General features: G+C 36.2%; 1 protein-coding gene across 3 annotated transcripts in view; it reads right to left on the bottom strand.

Moving 5' to 3' along the window:
- Positions 1–24,450, bottom strand: part of PLEKHG1 (pleckstrin homology and RhoGEF domain containing G1) — a 113,692-nt gene that overhangs the window by 7,315 nt on the left and 81,927 nt on the right. For all 3 annotated transcript variants that reach the window (XM_025176154.2, XM_088141971.1, XM_088141967.1), the window contains 13 exons: positions 20,909–20,978; positions 16,929–16,975; positions 15,324–15,474; positions 13,292–13,423; positions 11,367–11,549; positions 10,613–10,708; positions 9,792–9,878; positions 6,354–6,387; positions 4,917–5,009; positions 4,386–4,424; positions 3,106–3,128; positions 1,679–1,864; positions 748–861 (listed from right to left, as the gene is read on the bottom strand). In XM_025176154.2, coding sequence (XP_025031922.1) covers positions 748–861; positions 1,679–1,864; positions 3,106–3,128; positions 4,386–4,424; positions 4,917–5,009; positions 6,354–6,387; positions 9,792–9,878; positions 10,613–10,708; positions 11,367–11,549; positions 13,292–13,423; positions 15,324–15,474; positions 16,929–16,975; positions 20,909–20,978 — 1,255 coding nt within the window. The remainder of the gene's footprint in view (positions 1–747; positions 862–1,678; positions 1,865–3,105; positions 3,129–4,385; positions 4,425–4,916; positions 5,010–6,353; positions 6,388–9,791; positions 9,879–10,612; positions 10,709–11,366; positions 11,550–13,291; positions 13,424–15,323; positions 15,475–16,928; positions 16,976–20,908; positions 20,979–24,450) is intronic.

Raw genomic sequence — 24,450 nt, 5'->3', positions numbered from 1 at the left:
AAATGACATTGTCAGTGCACAAGGAGGCGGCACTGGTAGTTCTGCTGCATTCTAAGGTTTACAGAGTTATACTCTTGTTATTTCATTAATTCTCTTATGAAAACCAGGACTAAATGTCTGTACACATACAATGGTATTTTGCTATGAGCATCTTGTGCATTTCAAGCACAAAAATCTGGAAGGGTAATGAGATGTCCACGAAGTTGGAGGAGAATCCTATTGTGCTACTTCATCCTGGATCATATTTTGAGGTAAGGCTGTTTTAATAATGATTGAGTAGAATGTAATGATTATCAAGATTTCTTCCCTCCACAGAGATAGTTACAGAGAAAGGGATATTACATAATATAGCTAATGGGAGAAGTGGACAGTATTAAGTGATTCTATGTAACGCTTTTCTTTTTTGTTTATTGTGTTAGAGCCTTTGATTTTTCCCCTTTTTTACTTCATTCACATCTGTCAATACATGAAAAAAAATTTTTTTTCATGATGTTTCTAAGGAAATGATTAGAATCTGAATGGTTTCATGGACATGTCCATGTAGATTTCTTAATACCATTACAGACATGGCTTATTAGCCTCTTTCTGGGACATTATTTCAATTTCCTATTCTAGGCTATATCTCGGATGGAGTTTACCAGGGAATATCCAAGTATTAAACAGTTAATCCAATCAAATTTAGTTGTTTTAGCTCCACCGTAGTTTGGTAAGGTGCTGCCATGATGATTTCAGAACTTTTTCAATTACCTGAATTTCACATATGTTGAGATTGAAACTTCTTCGTTTCTCAAAATTTTCAGTAACTTGACTATTCAGTCTTTTGCGGCCTCCCTTTGGTTTTTCCTGTAAATGTTGAGTGCTCTGTGGAAATGGGTGAATATTAAACTACAGTCTAATTTCAGCCACAGCAAAGTCTAACAATTTTCAGAGTTCAGCAAGTAGACACTATATTACAAATGATACTATAAAAGATTCTTTTTGTTAGGGTTCTTCTATCTACACTGACAGAAGTTCAGGATGGCCTCTTGGATTAAATTCAAACAAGATTTCTCTGGGACTATTGTTCTCATTATGTTAAAATGTTGGTAACATTTTAAATACATTCCAATAGTGAAATGCAAGAATATTAATAGGATGAAGGGGGGGGGGGTCAACAAAGAGAGGAAAACACATCTTCCACTTTTCTTTCTGCATCTCTCTCTTTCTTTCATATCTGATGTTTCTCAGTCTTTTTCCCTGATTCAGTCTTCCCTTTTTGTATTCTTTTATTCTCTTGTTGTGTTCACTCTCTCAGCACATTATCAAGTTGCTTTCTGTTAGCTCAATATAACTATTGAGGAATGGAAGGAAATCCTTTCCAGATAATTCCTCCCTCTCTTGCCAAGCTCCATGAATTAGATTTTGGCAGAGGACAGAATACAACGATGGTTGAAGACCCTCAGAAGTTCCTATTGTATTACTGCAATGGCTAGGATACAGAAGTTAAGAAATAAATTATTTAAAAGAAGTGAAAATGTTAACCACCTCTGGTAATTGACTTGGATTACTGATAGCTAAAGCAAGGGTATCTTATTGTTTATTCAGTTTTTATATGTGGTTAATGGAGCCATCCTACATATGATATTGAACATTAATGGATCAATGTGTATCTTTTCATTTCATGAAATAAGGAACTTACTTGCTCAGTCTCTTCTTCATCATCAGCATCAGTTTGATCTGTAACATCTGTGAGAATATTATCCTCCTGACCACTGCTATAGGCTGCTTCATTTGAATCTAGCCGTTGGCAATGCAGTGAATGATTCTTCCTGGGACTGAGGAACAATTCAGCTTGAGATAGCAGGGTTCCTTCCGTACTCATCCGCTAGGGGTAGGGAGAGAAAAATACAGATTAACTATTCCATTCATATTCTGTACTATACAATACACTTTTTATACAACCCAGCAGAGTTTCCAAAGCAGCTCACAACACTTTGCATCTTCATGTTACTTTGCTGTAAAAAGCCATGTTATTATTTTTTTAAAGCAGTTTTTCTTGTCTTATCTTTATTTTTCAAATGTTTTTAAAAGAATGACTTGATGATTCTGTCCACTGTGGTCCTTGGCCTGCACATCTTTCAAATCTGGCCCTCGATATACTGTTCAAGGACTGGGGCGGCCTTTGAAATTGTGCACTCCTGCTTTAAAAGTATGTCCTGTATATTAGGGTTTGTTCTGCAGTATATTCACATGTACTCTGTTTTTATCATTTCTCATATGCTCTCATACACAGCTTTTATTTCAATATGGAAGATTCATATCATAACCCCTCTTGGCCATTGTACTGTTCCCTTTCCCTCGCTATTGCCAATCTGTTTTAGTTACATTAAGGTGGTTAAGTTTCATAAATCCTTCACACCATATTCCCTCTCCTCTTTTTCTTTTCTGCTGACTCAAATCAAATTATTCAGAGTAACTATGAATGTAACTGGCTCTATTATTTTTTTTAAACTATTAACCTGCATGTGATTTTGAATGAGTATGTACATAAGGTATGTGTACATGAAATATAAATATGCACCAACACATATCTGAGTGCAATTTTGGAGAGAAAGAGAGCAGAATAAAATATTTAAGGCCTAGTATGTCACATGAAATGAATCAGAGTTTAGAAGCAGCTAGAAAGTATATAATAGAACCTTTTAGATAGCAGTTTTAATGGCCTCTTCCCATTGTTCTCTCTTAGAGTCTCAGAAGTAGGTCTTTGATGACATAAGAATGGAACATTTCAAAGGGTACTAAGGAGGGCAGATCTGAAGACTAACAGGTATGATCAGTGGCACACACACTGCTGTTTTTGTATAATCCCCTTCATTTTAATATGTGGCTATTTGCTCCTGTTCCTGGTCTCCTCCCTGTTTTTGTAACATAATTAAAATGTGTACTGCTGTTTGTTGCTTCCAGATGTACTTCAAAGCAGAAGAAAAGGGTAAGGCCACCAGAAAGGAATCTTTAATGGAAAAAGGTACATACACACACACACCCCTTCTAAAATAATTGGTAATATTCAAGATCTGTTTTTTTTAAAAAGCATTGCTAGTTCCTTGAAGAAACAATATAGTTTACCTTTTGCAAATCTGGGTCCATTTCTGAAATGATTGAAAAAACACAATCGTAAGTATCATATGATGACCTGCATTTGTACTAACATTTAGTATACAGGTAGTCCCCAGTTTAAGAACGAGTTCTGTTCCCAAGGTCTGTCTTTAAGTCAAATTTGTATGTAATCCAGAACAGTATTATTGTATCATGCTGTATAAGTAGTATTGTGTAATTAATTCAAATCATTGTGTATTTAACTCGAATTTTGCTACAATAGGCTCTGTTCTTAACTATGGGTTGTCCGTAAACTGGGCATTCTTAACCCAGGGACTACCTGTACCATTTTACATGGGGAGAATCAAAAGAAATTTAAGAGTACTTAAATTTATGTCTCGGTGTAGGATAGGAAAGTTATTTTAGAAAACATTTCCTCTCTGTGGAAAAACTACCCTGCCTTTCAGTTAATTGGATAGAATGTCTTCACTGCAGAAAAGAGTGCTTCAGAAACCACTAATAGGTAGTGGAATAATGGTTTTAATACACAATAGAATTAAAAGTGTTAAGGTAAAAGGTAAATAACAGAAAGTGAGCAGTGAGAAGTCTTCCTCTTAATATGGCATGCACACATCTTGCTTGTTTCCATTCTTTGGGGGAGGGAATAATACAATTCAGGGCTATGCAGTGTGGAAGCACCAATGCAAAACTAGCCTGCAACTCTTTAAAGCAACCCCATCTTTTAAAACAGCAGTGTGATCCAGTTAAAACAACAACAGCAACAGAAGTTCAATTACAGCAAACACAGAGTGCAGTCTCATATGGCAGCCTGAAGCATTGTACATGATGCATTCAGTCCACGTGTATAAATCTACTGCAGATGGGTGACTCTGGTTCACTCACTTCTGGGAAGAATCAGTGAGTGGGTGTGTGACATCAATAGCATCGTTTTTGCCATTTAAAGCTTACTCCTAGCAGGATGCTATCACCATGTAATCAGCTGGAACTAAATGTAACTAAGTCAATTTAGAAACATATTCTGCTTAGCATTTTTATCCTAGACCCTCTGAGGTTTTTTGTAAAAAAAAATTATATAGTAAATTAACTCAGGAACTAGAACTCATTTGTAAAGTTGCTATTCTTAGTACTAAATTTATGACACATCTTTGCTGAGAGAGACATGATGTCACTTCCTCTATGCCATACATTTTGTACAGTTAATTACATGAATAATTACACTGAAATGTTGCCATGCTTAAATAAGCATTGTTAATAAAGTATATTTTGTAATTTGATATTGTGTAACTTACCACTTGGTTTTGTGATTTTATGAACTCTGGAAGAAGGTTCTGTGAAGAAAACACATGTATTTATTAATATTTTTATTTATTTAAATGTTTTAAAATAATATACATTCCACGTCTCTTATACCCAGCTACATTCAGTTTCTACCACTACCAAGCTGAAATTATTTAACAAAGTGAAGTGTGAATTTGTGAGAGAAACAAGCTGCTCAAAGAAATTATTTGCAGTGCAATCCCATGTGTGGCTATTCAGTAATAAACCCCACTGAGTGTAATGGCAAGCTACAGGTAAATTTGTGAAATGAAATTAAGTTGTCTTTTTACTATAATATAACCAGTATGTATATATGAATTCTTTAAAGTTTATTCTTACTGGGGCTCGCATTGCAGTTTTCGTATTATTTTTACTTCCAGGTTTAAATCTGTATTTCACTCACATATAATCTAATATTGCCACATAAAGCCATTTAATCTTAATTCTATTCCTCCAACCACATACATTGTAAATATAAGCATACCTGAAACAAATGTTATTACCTGATTTCCTTCTCACCCTTTGTGGGGTGATCCCTTCTTTTGAATTACTGGAAGCTTTCATTTCTTCTGGGCTATAATGGAACCCTGGGTGATCTATTAAAAAAAAATGATTCTCTGATTTTCAAAGTATTGTTTTATGTATTAGGTTCAGCCACTATTACATTTCCAAGAGATCCGTCACAGTGAAGTACAATCAGGAAGTAGAACTTATATTGGGATTTACATAGATACACACAGTTAAAGGCAGAGATCACATCAGAATAGGATTCATTTGTCCCCTTTGTATCTTCAAGAAAACCCTTTAATTTTCTCTCATAATAATGGCTCCTCCAGAGATGACCCAATCATTTAGGCAAATCTGACAACTCTTGGCAAAACAGGTGTCCTGCAGGCATTCGCAAGCAACCTAACAGATGATCGGCAGGTTATGATAAAAATGGAATGTACATAAAAACAAAAGTATCACAATACTCTTGATCATCTAACATGCTACTGGATGCATTCAAACAACATAAAGCCGGGATTTTTTAAAACCACTGTTTGGTGAACAAATCACAGTGAGCCTACTTGGTACATAAAGATGGGCAGTGACAAATTTGAAATATAAATAAATAAGCCCCAAACAAGCCATACCATGGCACAACTCTCTCTCCCCCCACCACACACACACCACATGGACTCCCAGTGGTATACAACAATATGGGCAACAGATCACTGACACATCACTCAACAAGCATACAAAATTATTATTTAAAAGGGGCTGCAGGTAAATTTAGTCCCACTCACATATACAGGAGAAAAAAATAAGCACATATATTTGGGGAAAGTATAGTTGTAATCTGTCCTTATCCCACAGGGAGCACAATGCCTCTGCACCATACTCCCCGCAAAGAAATTCCTGCACTATAAAAGCTTTCCATACATACATACATACAACATACACACACGCACAGACATATATACACACACACACCCCACCCAGAGCCTTGTATACAAGAGCAAGTTAAAAATAAAATATGTTAACAGGCTTTTGAAAAGGCTTTTCTAACTGAGTTCATATAAAATATCTTCACATAATAACACTGTTCTGCTTATACTGCAGATTAAGACTGAGGATGCTTGTGGGAGCTTTATTGTTCTACATGGGAAGCAAACCAACTTGATCTGCAGCCCTATACTACCGACAGGACTCTTACAAAAGTCACACTGTCTGGAAATAGAGTGGGCCAACTATTCTTTGTGAGTCTGCATAATAGCAACATTTTAAGGAAGGCATACATGAGCCTCACATGGCTATTCAGCAGATCTTAGTGCCCAGAAACTTAGTGACAGATAATATCAACTCTGTTGACTACTAAATATCTTCATCTCTCAATATTTATTTCCTGTTTTTAGAAACAGAAATGTAATTGAATTATTTAAATAAAGTACACTTACAAATTGCATCCATTTCAAGAATTGCTTGCTTGGCCTGAAAAAGAAATAGTAGATATTTAATTACTTATTTGATTTATATCCCAACTTTCTGCTCTGGCAGGCATTCAAGGCTGCTAACAAAATTTAAAAGATATAACTATATGCTAATGGATATTGAATTATTAATTATCATGGGAAAAGGATTGTGGAAATCCAGATTTAAATCCCCACTCAATTATGGAACTCATAAAGTAATTTTGGATCTTTTAGACTACCCTACCACCCTGCACTGTGGTCTAGGAGGAAAAGCAGAATATAAACATCATATACATTTCTGACACTGTGTTAAACCATCGATTAACCCTGGCAAATGTATATGCCCCAACAAAGTGTTCGACAAACTAATATGTATGTAGTGATACTGTTAAGACACTAATGATGCAACCCCTCCAGTCAGGCTTATTTATGATTTTTAGTAGAAGTATTGATTAAGAATGATCTAAATAGATTTTACTGTGAAGAATCAGTAGGTGAAAAGAAGTACGAAGCATTTTCTCTATTATCCAATGATTTTTCTGCAACTGCTTCTTCATGCATGAATATGTATATAAACACTCTTAACTAGAATCAAACACAAGACTGGAAATCTCATGTTTACTGTATCATGCTATCCAAACATGTTCCCCGTTTAACATTATTCTTAATCCTACAACTGGATTTGCTATGGTTGATTGACAGTATACATCTCACAATATAACATGCTAAACCCAAACCAAGGAACCCACATTTTGCTCTAGCGTTTGTGTGTGTGTGCATTAAAAAAAATAATCACATATTTGATAGGAAAAAAATGCATCCTACATTGTTTAACATGGCAAGATGGTGCACAAAGAAATCTGCAAGATTAAAGATGCAATTCAGCTGTTGTCCACTAGGTGTGGCCCATGCACAGTCTCGGATGCAAAGACCAACCTATTGTTACAGCAACTTCATAAAACCCTTCATTATTTTCTCTACAAAGCATTATCTCACTCAAAAATTATAAGCTAACGTTTGGTTTATGAAAATGATGGCATGTACCAGGTATGGGGAACCTGTGGTCCTCTGGATATTATACAATACAAACTCACATCACTTCCAACAAACTTGCCAACGGTCAGAAATGACAGGAGTTGCAGCCTAGCATTATCTGGAGAAGCAGAGCAATTTGGCATACAAACTGATAAATAAATGTTAAGAAGCTACACTTTCCAATTCCATTGTTGCTTCCCACACACACTATTGCTGCCATTCAGCCGAGTCTTACAGTGGTACAGCATACACACAATTATAGCTCTTTATGAATCTCTTTTTCTAATATAATAAATGTTTTGACATCATTATTAATTTCATTTCTATTGTTTCAGTGCCTCCCTCATTGTGTCCTAGGAAAATACTATTTAGCAGGGAACAAATAGGACAGGATATCTGTCAATGTATACGGGGTGTACAAATAAACTTTCTGAGTTGTATTCAGTCCTGACTCCAACTCACGAAATTCAGATATGCAGTCTGTAATACCATCATCCCTTCTGAAAAGAAGGACTCAAGGATTAGGAGAACGTTTGGAATGCTTAAGATACAGTGTGATGGGCTACACCAGATGTGTGTGAGAAAGCATCAGCAAAAAGCAGATGCCCCTGTTTAAACAAGTAGAAAGGCTTCTGATAAGGAAAAGCTATAATTTTATCTGAGACTGTTCAGTCAAACTAAATAGATGGATCAATTCAACAAACAGAGAACATGATTTTCAGGAAAAAAAATGGAATCAGATCCCAGCTCAGTTAAGAATTTATAAACTTGTCCTTTCCTTCCATCCATAAAAAAGGATTAATTTAAAATTTTAATAATGAAGACAGGTGGTTATGTAAAGATACTTTACAGACAAACCTATTTATATTGGTAACAGATAATAAATAGAAACACATCCCTTTTTCTGCACAACTCAGTCATTTCATATTTTGAGACATGCAATGTAGAATTATACTTAAATCACAGAAATCCTCTGTAACTTCTTGGAACAAATCCTTCCAAAATCTGCACACCTTCCACTTGGCATACTAAAAACTTAATTTATTTTTCTTGTTTGTTACTAGGGAGTATTTTTCCATTACAGAAAAGCAAGTTAAAAATACTAAAAAAATAAATAGTTTGACATGGAATACCTTCCAAGGATTGCTTGATGTACATATTGCCAAAGTAAAGACTCTGGTGTGACTATTTAAGTATTACAGGCCTAGAGATGAAACTGTTCAGTGAAACTGCTATGTTAATCTTTCTCAGTATTACTTGGCTGAAATAGCAGCAGTGAAGTAAACACCAATCAAGGCCGAACGAAAGGTAGGAAGATAGAACACATACTGGTGAAATAAAGGTAGATCCCCCTCTTCTGGATATGGAAAGGCCCCCATGAAAGCTTTGGGTAGTTTTGGAAGAAAAACATGACTAATTGGCTCAGTATATAGTAACTTTCTTTAAAACAATATTTACTTTGCAGTAAGCTTAGTGAGTGAAAAAAAGGTCTGCATTTCTTACAGAACTATAAGAACAGACTGGTAATGAAAGGATGGTCCCTGAAGATCACTGTTGACATACAGAACAGTAGAGAAGTATAGGCATCTCTGAGTATGACAGGGAAAGACTTATAATTGAATAGTGAAGAGACAATATGTGTTAGTACAAAATACTGAGCTAGATGGATTAATAATCTACTTTTCTATAAGTCAATTTCCTTTCCCCCTACAAATTATTTTTATTCTTTCCATCTTAATAGAGTATTGGAAAGAAATTATGTTAAGAGGGTCTAGAGACTGTCCATCTGTCTGTCAACAGAGAATGGGACCAAATCTGTGTAGTGAGAGAGGCCAGCAAGTTTAAAAATGGTCCAGATTAAACTGGGTGTCGAGAAAAAACATCTAGAAAATTTCCCCCAATGCATTGGGGGAGGGGGGAATTGGGCAGCTGCTCAGAAAGTTGCCAAGTGCTCCTTTCTAAGTCATCTTCCCTCCCAGTCACATAACACAGCACAGGACACAGGCAGGACACAGCTTGCCCTGTGCTTCCCAGTGCACACAAATACACACAAATTAACACAGAGATCCAGTTCCTTCACTAATACAGACACTTGCCGTAAAGGGGTTGGAAAGTTCCAGAAGCCATGCTCTTCTTTCATTCCCTACCTTGCTCTTTGTAAATATTTTAATATATTTTGCTCATCATAGATAAGGGAGAAGACTGATCATCCTGATAAAATAACAGAATAACATTTTGAAAAGCAAAACTCTTTTGAAATGCCCTGATCCAAAGGAACTTTAACCGTATGCTTACTGTATCCAGTACTATTTGTAATGACATGGCTACAGATATTTCTTCAAGGAAAAGTAAAATGCACGCTTTTAAAAAATTATAAGAAGGTTTTACCTTAGCTGGAATTTTAGCAGGATGGTTTTCTAGAATTAATCTCTTCAAATGAAGAATCCAAAGGCGCTTGTCTTGCTGTGACTTTGCCTATTGCAAAAGGACAAGGTAGTTAAAAAGTTATAGCTCTTGAAATACCAGAGAGGAAAAAAATCAGTAAAGCCATCTGAATCTGACTTCAAGTAGAAAATCTGACTTGAAGTAGAAAAGCTAGCTCTTTTCCCAAAAACGATTAGAATTTTCTTGCTTATAGAAACTGAGACACAGTGTACAAACCACAGTGTTACACATAGATCTCCGCCCATCACAGTCAATTGTAGGCACAATGCTAGCTTGAAATACATCCATTATTTTTCTAGTCCTGACAAAAATGGACTCAGCTAGGTGGCAGCATGTAATCAATCCGTGCTGATGTCAGAAAGTTGTACAGGATTGGCTCTAATTAGTAATCTGAATGTGAGATCACCAAACTATCTCAGGGTTGCAGACTGGATAGGGAAATTAAAAATACACACTGGAAGAGGGCAATGACAAACCATTTTTCCATATTGTTGCCAAGAAACTTTATTTTTACCTTACCTTTTATAATAAAACCTGAGCTTAATACATTAAAATAGCATCACTCTACTATATTTCTCTCCAAAAGAAAGGGAAAAGAGAAAAGATCTAGATAATAAGAAATAGGAACTGCTTGCAGGTATAACGATAAGAATTAATTCTATCAATCTAATTGCAGTGCTATTTCATGGGGTACATAATTATGAGAAATTCAGCCTTAATGTTACATTTATTAATATATTCACTACATAGTGATCTTTAAATACCTGAACAGTGTGCTGCATCTTGGGATTTTTATAATGGAAGACACTGAAGCTAAGAGGTTCTTTTGGTATGACTTCCACTAGCATGAGATTGCCACACTATAACAAAAAGAAAAATCATCGGTTTCCGGAGATAATGAAGGAAAATCTGACAGACCATTTTTAAAAAGTTAATTATATTTTTAAATGTTTAGAAGTGTACCAAGTTGGCTGAGTGGGGGAAAAAAAGAGGGGAAGGAAAGGTAAGAAACAAAATATTAAAAGCAAACAAAGCTGATAAGCAGAGCAGCCATAGAGGGTCTTGATAATAGCTAGTCGTTCACCGTTACCCTGAGAAAGGTTCAGAAAAAGGAGAAGCCATAAAGGAAAGGCAAAGAATTAAAAGGATGAAGTCAGAAACTCACAGGAAAAGGGGAAAGGAAACAGCAAGTGATTTTTAAAAGCTGAAGAACTGACTAAACAATAGATCCCATTCTGTATCAGACTCGACCATTATGCACATGCCATAATGATTTTTTTTTTTAAAAAGGGGTCAATTATTTATATATATTGTTGTGTTTAAATTGTTTCTACGTTTACACACAGGGAAATTTTTATTTTTTCACCTCTGCTGAAAACACACAGAATAGAGAAAAAAAGAACCCAGCTGCTCTATTAAAGAAACAATAAGGGGTACAGAAATATCCCGCTTCCTCTCCCTTGTAGGATACGCACTAATTACTCCCTTAATCTTCCCCCAAAGTACAACCTGCCATACCAAGATATGAGCTTTGTAAGTAAACGTCTCCTCTCTCTTCTTTGTAATAAGCAGCAGCTTATCAAAGAGGAACAGCGTGCGCTCATTTTTGGCTCTCTGGATGCGGAACGTTCCTTCTAACACTAGTTCTCCGTAACTTGCAAGGTCTGGCCCTTTCCAGTTAGTGAGCAAGCTTTGTATTTCCTGAAAGAGAGAGGAGTGAAAACAGTGTGTGCTAGAATATCTTAACACGGAAAACAAGCATAACACCACCACCACTCGTTTGCTTCCACGAGCATGAAAAAACGTTTGTATGACTAATAATCTCATCATGTATTACACCAGATAATTATTGATTATATAAAAGACAATCACATTTATTCCTAAATGTCGTAATATTGATAAAAGTTAAAGACACGTAACCTAGAGTCAACTGAACCCTGGATTCTAAGGTAGAGCAGGGCAAATACCAAATGCTACTAAAAATAAAAATATTATTCTTTTGATAGATACTTTTCTCAACATTTTAGAGAAATGGAAAGATGGAATAATAATGGAATAATAATAATGGAAATAATTACTGCTATAATGAAACAAATTAAAATTGCACAGCTGAATTTTGCCACCACTCTTTTGGTGGCGAAGATCATAACAAGGGCCAAGGACCATAAAAAAGAAACTATGCGATTGCTTATGCCCATAGGCATATTTACTCCTTGCATCTATTCAAGAAATTTTTGAATGAAAGAAAGTTTGGTCTAGTGGTTAAGGCACCAGGCTAGAAACCAGGAGACTGAGTTCTAGTCCCACTTTAGACATGAAAGCCGGCTGGGTGACTTTGGGCCAGTCACTCTCTCTCAGCCCAACCCACCTCACAGGGTTGTTGTTGTGGGGAAAATAGGAGGAACAAGGAGTAGTAGGTACTGTATGTTTGCCGTCTTGAGTTATTTTTATAGATAAAGGCGGGATAAAAAAAAAATCCTTAAAAAAAACAACCAGCTTTAAAAGACAGACAGTGGCTTGGTTCTGGTGATCCACATTAAAAATCCATACTCACATTACAATTATGCAGATTTGAGACTGAGTTTTTGCCAAAAGCTAGGCACATTCATATTAGCTGAACAACCTATATGCATGAGATGCAGTAAAAGAGCAAAATGCATTTGAAGGATGTTTCAAGTAGTAAAATAATAATTTCCTAATCTAAAACATTACAGGTGGTCCTTGTTTAATGACCACTCATTCAGTGACCAAACTTGCAACGGCACTGAACAAGTGGTAGTTACAACCGGTCCTCAAAGTTCCAGCCAGCACAGCAGCCCCGCAGTCACATGATCATGATTTGTGACCTTCACTGCCACCTTCCCACAAGCAAAGTCAAAGGGGAAGCTGGCAGGAAGTTGGAAGTCACAGTCATGTGAGGTCCTCACTTAATGACCTGTGTGAACCTTGCTAAATGACAATAAACAGGGACTGCTGGAACTGCCATAGCTAAGCAGCACAGACACATGATGTTGCACCTTACTGTCACTTAGCGATGGAAATTCTGGTCTCAGTTACTGTCGTTAACTGAGGACTACCTGTACTTACCAAGCTTGAGTCCTCAAAATAGGCATCATTTACCAATATGTAGGAACAATTCAACTTTGGGCTCTGTCCCCTCCAAATTTAACATTTTTTAAAAGGAGGTTTTTATACAGTCTACTGTTGATGCAAACATTTCTATAAAACTCTCATTCAGACTTTGAAGAAGCTTTTACAAATAACAAATCAAACTCATATTAAAAATTGCTTGGGAATTGGTGCAGCAAGTGGGCATTTTAATGTTCAAAATACAGAATAAAGAATCTTATAAATGTGTCATTCAGATGTTTTTGTCCAAAACATATGAATAAAATCTGAACAAAAGACAGAACATCCCTGATGAAGGATGCATTTTAACTCACTTGTAGCCTAATGGCATGTTCATGCTTCCTCTTCATATCATTGATATGCCATGCCACTCTCTGCATTGTATCTATGGCCTCTAAAACAACATCATAACCTTCAGTGTCCTTGTCAAGATGGTTTTCTATCTCCTGTTAAGAATCAATTGAAGAAGGCATTGTTTATGACACTTAAACATCTGAAAAGAAGATCTGACTGTTAAGTACAAATAATAATCTGATTCTTAAATAACTCTGGCTGCAGCCCATTTTTGTGGACTTTCAAGTTCAGATACCTAAAAAAAGTCATAATATCCTCAAGATTTCAACTCTAACAGTGCAGACTATATGAGAGAGATTCTTCAGCTCCACTTCCTCACTGGCAATCATTTGAAACATACATCCTTCTTCCAAGTCTTTCTTCTCCATGCTTCTCGATTCCACATACTTGTGGAAGTAGTGAGACTATAGTCTTGAGTACAAAGGGCTCAAGTAAGAAGAGATTGCTATTTTGTCACATGTAAATGTAATTTCTTACCATTGACCCTGTTTAGAATGAACACTGGGATCTGCTGAAGGAGCTGACAGCCATGGAACTACTGCAAACATTTAATTACAACTGCTAGACAAGAAGCTTAGTTGGGAAAGTGTTATAATTACATGTTGGCTAGCCTCAAAAACAATTTGAATGCAATACCATTTCCTTTGATATCACTGATCTTAGTGAGACATGACAAGCATGCCAGCTTATGTAGGACCTGTGACTCATGAAGCTGAACACAGACCAACAGACCATTTTGTGTGTGTGATATCCTCTGTTATGCAATCCCTGGTAGGACGCATTAGGAGGTGGTTTATTTTGCCTTCAGTTGATTGCCCTTCACAGATAATGGAATGTGTTTTAATTTGTAAATCCTCTAATAATGTACAGACATGCCTCAGAGTAGCTATGCAAAAATTCACAGGCCAAGGCACCAATTAGCACTTGAGTGATGAGCCAAGGTATGCTGCGGAAAAGGGGTGGAAACCTGAACAAAAATATCATTTGCTTTTAATTTAATTAATTAAAAGCAGTTTAATATGCTTAGTCCTTATGGCTTTATTTCAACTTCTTTGTGTTAAAAGTAACAGTCTGTTAGCAACTTTTGGAGGGGTTCTGGGGACAGCATTATGGGGAAATGCCAATGGCCTTGGGGCTAGAGTTATCACTTCATCACTCAGTTGCATTACACTGACAGCTATCTGGACAGTATTTATGGACATTAGGAATGAATCAGTCATTTAATATTTGGATATAGTTTTCTTGCATTTAAATCCTGGCTACAAAACTTTAGTTTGATAATTACATTGAGAATTAGCCATGGCAGATACTGGAAACATATACACCCTCTCCAAATTTAGGGCTCTGAAATATAATTAATCTCTCAATAGGAAGCATATGATAAAAATATTAAAAAGAAAACCAGATTTGTGAAAAATGTTAAAATGGGAAACTAAAAGGGTAATCAACCTGCATGCCAAAAACAGTGTTCTCTGAATACATACTCACATGTTTTAGGGCAGAGAAATACATACTTTCAGTAGGGCAGAGAAATATATACTTTTAGCCAGTATGATACCATTTACACATGATTTTTCAACCAGAATCTCCCAAGTTACCGCAGAAAAACAGGATGAAGTATTATCTAAGCAACTGAAGTAATGATGATCTACTCACAATATTTGCTTACTTTTTTATTTCAGGAGTTCTCAGATGTTATGTGGAGCTCTTTGTATAAGGCTTAGGAGACTATGAACACACCAGTCACCCAGCGTGAGCTGAGGCTATAAACCTTATTTGCGAGTAAACGACACAGACCACACTGGGGCTTACAGAAAGTCAGGCAATGGAAGTGGGGCGGGGGGGGGGGTCAGTACAAATTCAGCACATTCTAGATCAGTTGTTTTTTTCTGTGATACAAAAATGACTAATTTAGAGTATAAATGTATAACTTAGCCTTTATAGGTTCAAGAGAATGTAGACAAAGGTTCATTGACAAAGCATTTCACTTACATGCAAAAGTAAGTGATATTTCAGTATTCTTTGAACAGGCTTTAAGAGATAGGATCCCAAAGGAAGAGAATGTTGTAAAGCTTCTTGTCTTTCTCTGAAAAACTTGGCTAGGGACTTGTTCCTCATACATTCGGTGAGTACAGCCACTGACCTGTAAAGTGTACAAACACAGCTTTCAGAACATTGTTAACTTATTAATTATGCAGGAAACCACAAATTCAGATGCACACGTTTGTTTCAGGCTGACATTTGAACAGTTTACAAATTAGACTGTCTACGTATTTGAACAGGATTTTTCCTCCCCTAAAAATATTTTCTGTTTAGAATGAGTTTTGAAGAAAAAAGTTATTAGACTTTTTTCTATTAGAAAAACTATTTGACTCTGCCATATCATTTCTGTATCACCTCAGGGAAAGCCACTACCCCCATTCCAATGCTGCTGTCCGCTGGGAAAACAGGGCAGAAACTTCCAAAAAAAAAAAAAGTCTGTAGAGGCAAGTCTCACAGTTCTAAGGAAATCAACGAATACAAGAATCTCACTTTTTTCCTCCTTTCTATTTGCATGACACAAGCACTGTCCATCATATTCTGTACAGAAGCTTAATTCATACTTGTTGAAGGACAAGGAAATTAGGAAGACATTTTAAAGGTGGGATACCACAAGCAGAACTCCCATACTACTATCACAAGATATTGACCTAAGAAGCCGCTGTAGCTTAACCAAATGATATCTAACATAAATACTATTTTCAAAATACCCCAACAATCTGCCACATTACTTTTGCTTCTAAACTTTTTTTCATTGCCCATTCCCATCATTCAGCAGTTATTTATTTATTTATTCACTCACTCACTCACTCACTCATTAAATTTATATAGCCACCCTCTTCATGTATGTGAGTCTGGGTGGCTCATGGAATTAAAATAACAAAAAACAAAACATAGAAATAAACAAAAACAACAATAACAAAAACCATTAAAAACAAATTAAAACAGTCAAAAACAATTAACCATTAACTACAGAGCATAAAATGCAGGAGAGTGCCAACCAACAGCTTATGAGCAATTATGTCAAAGCCTAGGAAATAACTCCATTATTTAAATAATTGTTACTATATTTAATAAATATATTAACCTTCCTTAATGTCTGGTATTCAAAATAATGAATTCGCATATCTGTATGTTCAAATGGGCATTGTGAAAAGAAGCATCCATCTTCTCTGCAATTCCCCCCCCCAATACTTTCCATAAATTCTGTAACATTAATTCTGATTAAGTGATCACTTAAAGTTTTAGGCAACATAAAAAGATAATATCCATTTGGCTTGTGCAGTACTTTGAATTTCAAGGCAAAAAGGTACATTTGTGGGGGCATAAATGTTTCATCTGTCTGCGCCTCCTTAAACCAGGCATGTCTCATCTCAGGATTATGCAGTAAGTATGGAGGGAAAAGCATGACTCCTGCAAGAAAACAGGCCGGTGCTACATACCCAGATTTCTATGTCTGTTTGCCTTCAGTTCCAAAGTGCTCAACAGCCCTAACAAATATTACCTTTTGAAAATATATAATGGGAAACACACACACACACACAAAATTGCTCCTACCTTGGATAATTGGTACAATACTGTGTATATATGTGGAAATCTTCACTCTGTACATAAAGATCAAATGGAAAGCTTATTTAGCACCTTGAAAACAACATCCATTTGCCAGAAGCTCCCCAGAAAAGTGGAAGACCATGACTAACTAGACTTAACTTGAACTGGCCCGAAATCAATCAGCAACCAGCACAAAGGGCAGCACATTGACATACTAAAATGATACTGGCCAGCCCCAGAGACTTAGCTATCTTTTCCAAGCCAATTCAATCCATTCTGTCCCAGAATGAGCAAATTAAGGCTTCTACCCATATATGTATCCCCAAGAGTTAAAAAGGTAGATGAGAGATGACTTTTAGCACAAAATAAACAACCTACCAACCCCTACCAGATTTTTTCTCCACATGGGTCATATATTTTAGAGTACAGCATCTTTACTCTTTAGTAAAGTACTCTTTACATCTTTGCAATTTGAGGAAAACCCTTGGGAAAGGAAAACCACATACAATTTTGCATAACTATAAAGTTATAAACTATAAACTATAAAGTTTATAGATGATCAAAAGCATTTTTCCTGTACAGATTCTCTTAAACTAATTCCTGAAAAATCTCAGGTTAATTAAGACTAGCACATTTAAGTATCTTCCCTTTAGAACAGCCATTTTATGCTGCCCCATGGCCAATGCACATTGACACAGCGATTGTAACGTGCATGGATGACAACTAAGCCAGAAATTGCACTTATGATTGCAACTGAAAAAAGTGCTCCCACCAAGTGCTGTTGGCCTTACCCATGTTTGTGCGTTGCGGTAGATGAATTTTGATGGCCAAAACAACTTTAAATTGTGTGAACTGGTCCAAATGGATGCGGGGGGGAGGGGGGGCAGGGGCCAAACAGAAAAGAAGATAAAGGTTTATGGGCATTTCTCAATGTGCAACAACATGAGTAAGTATAGCATACCTATCTTCTTTTGCAGAGTGTTTCAGAATTAATAAAACACTCCATTCAGCTTAAAAGCTGTCTTAATCAGTGACAACCCACCCAATGATTTAAAAAATTTCCATTCAGCCACTGCTGATATTTTATCTTTGGGTTTAAACTTCAAATTCATGTATCTGCCTTCATTGGCATGAGACATAATAAGCTTACATCACAGCCTATTAAACATAGATGCTTTGAACTAACAACTACTGCAGAAATCTATTCCCTCCAATGAAGTAGTAATCATGTCAACCACAATTTGCAGCAGAGACATTACACTCTGTTATTAGCTGGTAGAATCATTCCAGTTATTGCATGTATTAAGTTGGGGATTCTTCAGTGTCATCCAAAATGAAAAGTTCAGTACTGAACTTACGCCCAATCTGTACATAAGCAAGCACTTACAAGCAAAAGGCAGAAAATAACCATCTAGTTCACTATATAACTATGCTGAACATTCATAATCACTTCATCAGACGATGAATGGAAAGGGATGAAATTTAAAAAATGATCTCAACTAGTCTGATATAAATCAATAAAAATACATCAATAATGGCTGACACTCAACATTATACAGGCAGATTTATACTCCTATAACACATCCTTTTCACCCCTAACCTGCTAATTACATCCTTGAATCTGCACCAGAAAGAGCAGATTTGGAAATCATACAAAAGGAGGGAAGATGAATCTGTTCCATTGACTTTAAAATGCTGTTTTTAGGATTTTAAGCTATTAATTCCTTTATAAAATGTTTAGCCTGCTAACTGCTTATTTTCAATTGCTGCAATGATTCCATTACTAATGCTTGGCATTTCTGTATGAGCCATTGTTAAAAATTAAAAAATGGAGAGTGACTCTGTCCAGATTTATCCATAAACAAGAACTTTTGTCCTTGCTGCCCAACATTTAATGACTTCTGGCATTGGCTGTATGAGGCCTTTGTTCACTATGCTGTCAGTATTCCTTTTCTATGTTATCATCAATATTGGGTATAACGTAATACCTAATGATGCCAGGATCTGTACCGTTGTCAAGAGTGGCCCTATTAGAATAAAGCAGTTACTCTAGGCAGCCAGTGTTAATAGGAGGTAGCAATAAAGTGTTGGAGGACATATCAGTAGACCATGTGGCCAGCCTTCTGGTATCCACACCAGTGTTAAGGTTCAACTATCAATCCAATTAGAGTTCACTCACAAAATGGGAGAAAAGACCAATTTGTTCTTTGCCTCAAAGTAAAATATTTTTGTGCTGTTCCTTTTTATCACATCTTCACTGTGTAACTGCACTGATACAAGCCAACAGCCTAGCAATTGTGCTTTGTTGCACAAACTTAACATAATAAGTTGTATTACGACTACTACCACCACTACAATGTAGTGTTGTTACTACATTGATAGCCCTTGTGTTGCAGATTATAAAGAGAAGGAGGCTGTAAGTCAGGACAAAAGAATACAGAGTTCAGATTACTGAACAAAGTTGTCTACATTCAAATTAAGAGATATTTATGGTTTCATTAAAACCTGCAGTTCTAGTTTTACTTTCATATATTCCTGAATACCTAAAAGGGCTTCTTTGATGTTCAGGGTGAACTGAGTAATATGGACAGTGGCCAACAGACAACCATAAATCTGCAGCCCTGAACTCATGCAAGCCTTAACAAAATGCAACACTTAAAACAAGAAAGCTACCAAGTACAAATCCACATACATTTCTTTTCAGATATAAATATGTCTTGCCGTATGAAACTACTGTGTGAAGCTTAACAGGATGAATAAAATCTCCCTTTGTCAAGAGAAGAGAGAGGAGAGGATTCAGGACAGATGACTAGCCAAACTTCCTACACTTGCCTGCCTTCAACTTTCCCCATCTGGCGACCAGCTGAAAGGACAAAGCTGCCCTCTTATTTCTACACATATCAAAGACCATGAACCAATTTTGAGTAAGAGTCAAAGATTCCCCATCCCACATTCCAGGACTGTTGCTTCTATAAAGCCCAGGACCATTGATCAAATGCCTCAGTCAGCCTTACCAGAATGGGAGTGAAAGAAGGAAGGAAAAACCAATTACAGAGTCAAAAACAGAGAAACCAAAGTCAAAAGGAACTGTATCCAAACTGTTAGAAAACCAATGCAGTATTTCTGAAATACAATAGCACATTTAGCATTTGACACTTAAAGCAGAAATCTTTAAGTGTCAATTTCACTTAAAGAAATCTTAAAGATGAACTAAGAATTCATCCCTCTAATTCTTCAAAATTTAGTAACATTCATTTTTATATTTGCAAAATACTAGGGAGAGATCTGGTATGGTAAAGAAAAGAAAGGAAACAGCAAACTTGGGGTGAATAGGAAATAGTTTGATTTCAAGTTGATGTCCTCCTCATCCCATTTTTAATATTTTATATAATGTCTATGTGTGCAGTAATATTAGTCCATAATATTTTTTTTTTAAGAATAAAAAATGGAATTGCCGAACAAAATTAGTTAGCAAGCTTTGCAGGGTACTTCTGACTGAGATGATGTACAGCAATCTATCTTACATCAGTCTTCAAAGAAAAAAATAACTAGTGAGAGAAAATATTGAAAACAGTCAAATATCTAAAAGAAAGAAAAAGATGCTCCTTTAGCAAAAGGAGACGAGTCAGTTATTTCTATCAAATATACACATATTTTCAAATAGCTTAAATGAAATAATTTAAAAAACAGTTGTGTTCTATCTCAACTCTCATCCATTCCAATAGGTTTGTGAGAGCCAATTCATATAAGACTATGGCCAAAGGAAAATAAGGAATATTTTCATATTTCTTCATCTATTCAGGAACATTTAGGTGGAAGGGTAACATAAGCTAAGTCCATACAGTAATTTGTAAAAATGATTTGAATCCCATGACTTATTAGTTATAGGCATTTGGGAATTGAGGGAATGATCTTCAATTTGTATATTCCAAGAATGCAAAGCACTGAAGCTCTTATTAATACCAAAAGACAACATTATCACTTACCTTAGAAACAAAACATTCTGCTATAGCTACAGGATCATTTTCACAGTTTTCCAAATCTTGCAGAAGTTCACTAGTTCACATAAATAAAAAGGGCAATACTGCAATTATTATCGTAATTGAGAACTATATGCCAGCACATACTGCCTACAATTAAAACTGGCATTGTACTTTGAGTCTATGTTAAAATAAAGCAGCACCATTCATTCTGCTTCCTACTATAGCGCTAAGAAGTAATTAGGGGCTTCTTTCTAAGATACCAGGTTGTTTAAATAATTCTACTAATAATATGAATAAATGTCTGTTTGGTTTCTTTGCACCATTGTTTCCCTATTTCACCTACCGTCTTTCCTTGGGGTAAAAAAAACGACTGGCTCTGTTCCATAATGACTGTAAGAAACTGGGGATACAGCATGTGCACCATTGCAATACTGCCTGTTCCCAAAACACCAACATGCAGTTTTCTGCATCTCTGTTGCTCCCTTTTAGCATTTAAGGATTCTTAGCTGCCTCATACAAGGAAGGGGAAAGAGAAATAGTACATGCCTTCATGCAGCACTCACAAAACTGCTTTGTAACAAATAGGCTGCATGTGTGTCTCTTCTCCTACTACCTATGAATGATTTTCAAGTGGATTCACATGTGTTAAGCCTCTGTTTAAACACAATTTGTTAAGTACACAACAACAGGCTGCATTTGAATAAACAAGCTAAGCCATAAACAAACAGCTGCAATGGAGTTTATGTATCATGCTAAGGCAAAACCAAACCAACCACATTATGGGTTAGTTCAGTATATGAACCCACTTCTCTCTCATCCCCATAAAGCTACCTTCCGCTCAGTGATATGCAGAAGTCCTTCAAACCAGGCAAAAGACAATAACAGGCCAAACTGCGTTTCTTTTAAACAACATTTCATGTGTTGGATTTTGCTACACTGCACACATTTCATCTCACAGGCACCAGAACACTTTTTGTTGTGTGCGCTGCAATATGTTCACATTGCTCTTCCCTTTGGAAATATTTGTTTTTTTAACTTTTGAAAGTGAAGAATGAACACTGAAATTATAAACTTGCAGCCAGTTTTGAGGCTCTAAAGGTAGTTAGGATGCCACAGACTCATAGACAGTTTCAGTATCACCACTATATCAGTAAGTAAACTCCCAGTTAGAATGTGATCTGACGTACGCTGACTTGGAAGCTCAGAGATAATGTGGCTCACTATTCATTAAGCATGTACAGGCTTGCTTCTTCCAAGCTCAGCTGCTCATGCTATGTATCCCTGAACATTTTTCCTCCAGCATCTGGATTGCTGTTTTGCTAATGTGGCATTTGTTTGCATAGGTATGTGTGCTTACATGTGGATATAAGTTCTATTAATAAATGTAGTTTCAGCTGGCAACTGGAAACAGAAACAATGGGAAAACACTTTTTAATTTACTGTCCTCCTCCCAATTATTTTTCAACATATGAAGATACAGGTAAGAAAAGCCACTCAGAAGTGATTCCGAGCAGCTAAATAATTAGACAAAACTCAACCATTTAGTTTGATTCCTGTAATATGATTGTAAGCATATTTAATACAAAATGCACTGAAGTTTCAGAAAGCTAACTCCCAATATGATAGATTGTTATGGCAGGCTGACTATGAAAGGTATATGAATGACAGGTAGGAAATGGACAAAATAGCTCTCCTGCACACTGCTACACAGCTGCTTTTGTGATGTTAGCAAGATGCTATTTTAGAGGCCGAGATAGAGAAAGATTGCTTAAGAGAATGCCAGTATCACACATTTTCAGACACAACTGCTGAATGGCAGAGTGGGTTTTTATTGTGGTTTGGGTTTGGGGGCTGAGACTTGCAAGACCGGGAAAAAGGAAAATGTTCAAACCTAGCAAAAAACTGGGCAAAAAGCAACTGCGTCTTTACGGAATCCAGGAAGAAAAAAATTATGATAACTCTGACTAGGTCCTGTCTGGCAATGATTTATTAGATATGAATTAGATCATTATTAAGAATTTTTAATATTTTTTTCACTTCTTTAGTTTGGTTACATCTTCTGCTTGATTGCTAATTTGGCACAACGCTGAAGGACTTTGCTCCATACCAGGATGGGTGGCATCTTCTTGAAAATGAGAATGGATTACAAGGAAGATTGGCCAACAAGCCTGAATTCCAAGTAACTTCAAAAAGGATTCTTACACTACTTACACTATCTCTTCCTATGCAAAGGAAGTTTTTGTTGATGATATCTTAGCTGGTGTTTCATAACAGACTCACAAGGGTTCTCATTAGATTGAGTCCCATCAGCTAATTTTACTTTTAACACTCCTTTAATTAAGACATGGCCTGTTTAATCACCATGCTTGGTGGTCAGTTCTCCAAGGTCTTTACACTCATCTAGTTATGACACAGACACATAGTATGATGTAACTATGATATAACTAAGTATGAAGAAGCATTGCTAATATTAGTTCTTATGACACATAATGATTCATGACCCAAGACAGCCACATTCATTGTGGCATAATAAATGAAAAAAAAAATCTTCCTTTTTCCAGGCAGAATATTAGCTATACAATGGAAAATAGCAGCTAATTTTGCAGATTTGATTTCACATAAGCTACCTCTCCCCCAAAAGTGGAAATAGGAAATGAGGCAATATCTAAAATGAGATTTCCTTGGCTGGCGATCCACTCATCCCCAACCCCTCAGTTCCCAGAGGTTTCCATTGAAAAGCGTTCCTGGCCAACAAGTTTGAGCTAAGATTCATTATTATTATGACAAGTGCTCCCTAAAATAATTCAAGTGGTAAATGAATATTTAATTTTAAATTAAATATTTTGGTGCTAAGTTTAAAAAACCTTTACAAATGGGAGGAGGATGAGAAGCAGACACAATGCAACTATAACTGCTGCCGTATTTGCTTTAAAAGGTGAAATTTATTTCTTTATTTAACCTTTTTTGTGATATCATTGAAGATGTTTTTCCTGAGGTGGCCTACAAATTAAAATAAAATAAAATTACAGAAATTTTAAAAATTCTGGCCATAGATTCAGAAGGGCCATTAGCAGCAAACTAAAAATATGTTATTTCTTTTTTTAAACTTCTTAAAAGTACAAATTTGTGGGACTATCTAGTTCTGGCCATTTCTGCCCATCCCAGCTACTCTCACAGAATGGCCATGCAGAAGGTCCCTTCCTTGAGGCAACGTCATTTGATGGGAACTAGGATGTCTGCCTCTTCTGTGGCAGTGCTGCCCTTAGGAGCAACCTCTGCCTGCCTGCCTGCCCACTGCCCTTCAGAGGTTCAGAAGACCCTGAGCCTGTCAGCCTTCTAGAAGATTTTAAAATCCATGATACCACTCTGAAAATACCTTTCATTACTTTTTTTACCCTCACTCCACAGATTATGATACTCTTATCTGTTTCAAGTACCACCCTCCCTATTTTTTCTTTATTCATTTTGTTTAAACTTCATCCTTTAATGTTCCAGAAAAAACAGGAAATTTCTACATATCATTTCTACATATGCTTTCATTTAAG

The sequence above is a fragment of the Python bivittatus genome, unplaced genomic scaffold (genome assembly GCF_059951505.1).
Source record: "Python bivittatus isolate LINGU-HERP-01145 unplaced genomic scaffold, Pbiv_v1 ctg000020_np1212, whole genome shotgun sequence".
Classification (NCBI taxonomy): domain Eukaryota; kingdom Metazoa; phylum Chordata; class Lepidosauria; order Squamata; family Pythonidae; genus Python; species Python bivittatus.
The sequence above is the reverse complement of the archived record's forward strand: the minus strand, read 5'-3'. Positions and strand labels throughout refer to the sequence as shown.